This window comes from Colobus angolensis, unplaced genomic scaffold (assembly GCF_000951035.1).
Source record: "Colobus angolensis palliatus isolate OR3802 unplaced genomic scaffold, Cang.pa_1.0 Scaffold59, whole genome shotgun sequence".
NCBI lineage: Eukaryota > Metazoa > Chordata > Mammalia > Primates > Cercopithecidae > Colobus > Colobus angolensis.
In genome coordinates, this window is record NW_012119487.1 from 10,149,841 (window position 1) to 10,152,087 (window position 2,247).

A 2,247-nucleotide genomic window follows, 5' to 3' on the forward strand; every position below is an offset into this window, starting at 1 on the left:
CCCCTTAGCTCAGCTCAGCTGCACGCCCTCACTGATGCCGCCTTCCCCGCAGCTCGTGTCCTCCTGCGTGGACTCCCTCCGGAGTGTGGCCCAGGCCCTGCTGGTGCCGTGCTCTGGGACCGGGCTCTCTACCCTGTGCCCTGCCGAGTCCTGGCACCTGTCACCACTGCTGTGTGTGGGGCTCTGGGCGCTGCGGCTGTGGGGCGCCCTACGGCTGGGGGCTGTCATCCTCCGGTGGCGCTACCACGCCCTGCGTGGAGAGCTGTACCGGCCGGCCTGGGAGCCCCAGGACTATGAGATGGTGGAGCTGTTCCTGCGTAGGCTGCGCCTCTGGATGGGCCTCAGCAAGGTCAAGGAGGTGGGTACGGCCCAGTGGGGGGGAGAGGGACACGCCCTGGGCTCTGCCCAGGGTGCAGCCGGACTGACTGAGCCCCTGTGCCGCCCCCAGTTCCGCCACAAAGTCCGCTTTGAAGGGATGGAACCGCTGCCCTCTCGCTCCTCCAGGGGCTCCAAGGTATCCCCGGATGGGCCCCCCCCCAGCGCTGGCTCCGACGCGTCGCACCCCTCCACCTCCTCCAGCCAGCTGGATGGGCTGAGCGTGAGCCTGGGCCGGCTGGGGACGAGGAGTGAGCCCGAGCCCTCCCGCCTCCAAGCCGTGTTTGAGGCCCTGCTCACCCAGTTTGACCGACTCAACCAGGCCACAGAGGACGTCTACCAGCTGGAGCAGCAGCTGCACAGCCTGCAAGGCCGCAGGAGCAGCCGGGCCCCCGCCGGACCTGCCCGTGGCCCATCCCCAGGCCTGCGGCCAGCACTGCCCAGCCGCCTGGCCCGGGCCAGTCGAGGTGTGGACCTGGCCACTGGCCCCAGCAGGACATCTCTGTGGGTCAAGAACAAGGTCCACCCCAGCAGCACTTAGGCCCCTTCCCTGGTGGGGATGGGCTGTGGAGTCAGAGTGGACACCGCTCAGTATTACCTTCTGCCACCCTCAAGGCCTCGGGCCAGGCAGAATGGCTGCATGCAGGTTCCCCAGAGAGCAGGCAGGGGTGTCTGTCTGCCTGTGGGCTTCAGCACTTTAAAGAGGCTGTGTGTCCAACCAGGACCCAGGGTCCCCTCCCCGGCTCCCTGGGGGAGGACACAGCAGTATTGGATGTTTTCTAGCCTCTGAGATGCTAATTTATTTGCCCGAGTCCTCAGGTACAGCGGGCTGTGCCCGGCCCCACCCCCTGGGCAGATGTCCCTCATCGCTAAGGCTGCTGGCTTCAGGGAGGGTTAGCCTGCGCCGCCGCCACCCTGCCCCTAAGTTATTACCTCTCCTGTTCCTACCGTACTCCTCCCCGCATCGTCTCACTGTGTGTCTCGTGTCAGTAATTTATATGGTGTTAAAATGTATATATTTTTGTATGTCACTATTTTCACTAGGGCTGAGGGACCTGGCAGCTGAAACTGGGCCCTGCGCCCAGAGCTGACCTCCCCAACAGCTGGGTAGGTGTGGCAGGGCTATGGCAGCCCGGCTACTGCTTGGATGCCACCATGCCCTTGGGCCAGTGCTGGGGGCACAGCTGTCCCCCAGGCACTCTCATCACCCCAGAGGCTTTGTCATTCTTCTTGCCCTAGGCCAGGTAGCGAGAGAGGCCCAGGCCTGCTGGTATCAGGTCTGGGCAAGGAGCAGGACGAGGCATGTCAGAGGGCCCCAGGGTGGTTGGAGAAAAAGACCCCTCCTGGTGGCTGGCTCCCAGGGTGGAGGAAGGGGAGCGTGTGTGTGTGCACGCCCGTGCGTGCTGTGTGGCCCGGGCAGCCCCAGGGCCCTCGGAGTTGGCTGCGCCTGCTTTTGTGTACCACTTCTGTGGGCACGGCTGCTACTGAAGCCTCAACCTCCCCCCACCCAACCCCCGCACCAAGCAGACAAAGTCAATAAAAGAGCTGTCTGACTGCAACCTGTGCCTCTGTCTGTGCACCAAGGCCAGGACTTTATTTCACTGACACAAAATACTGTCCAGGGCGGGCACAGAAGGGAGGGCCCCAGCCTCACACGAACTCGGTGAAGTCCTCCACGGAGGAGATGAGGCGCTTCCGCTGGCCCATCTCGTAGCCAGACGTGGGTTCGGCCGGAGTCTGTGCAGGGCCTTTGGTATGGGACGGGGGGTGCACCAGAGGCAGGCTGGGGTTGGAGTAGGCGGCTTCCTCGCAGATCTGAAGGCAGAGGCAGCTTGGGCAGCAAGTCCAGGAGGCGTGGCACCCGCTCTGCCC

At 64.4% G+C, this 2,247-nt stretch overlaps 2 protein-coding genes across 2 annotated transcripts in view; one reads left to right on the top strand and one right to left on the bottom strand.

Moving 5' to 3' along the window:
• The window catches only part of PKD1 (polycystic kidney disease 1 (autosomal dominant)), a 36,115-nt gene extending 34,181 nt beyond the window's left edge, over positions 1-1,934 (top strand). The window contains exons 43-44 of the mRNA XM_011962467.1: positions 53-358; positions 449-1,934. Coding sequence (XP_011817857.1) covers positions 53-358; positions 449-916 — 774 coding nt within the window. The 3' untranslated portion in view covers positions 917-1,934. The remainder of the gene's footprint in view (positions 1-52; positions 359-448) is intronic.
• TSC2 (tuberous sclerosis 2) overlaps positions 1,930-2,247 on the bottom strand; it is a 48,420-nt gene continuing 48,102 nt past the window's right edge. Inside the window, exon 37 of the mRNA XM_011962468.1 lies at positions 1,930-2,241. Within this exon, the coding sequence (XP_011817858.1) occupies positions 2,026-2,241 (216 nt within the window). The 3' untranslated portion in view covers positions 1,930-2,025. The remainder of the gene's footprint in view (positions 2,242-2,247) is intronic.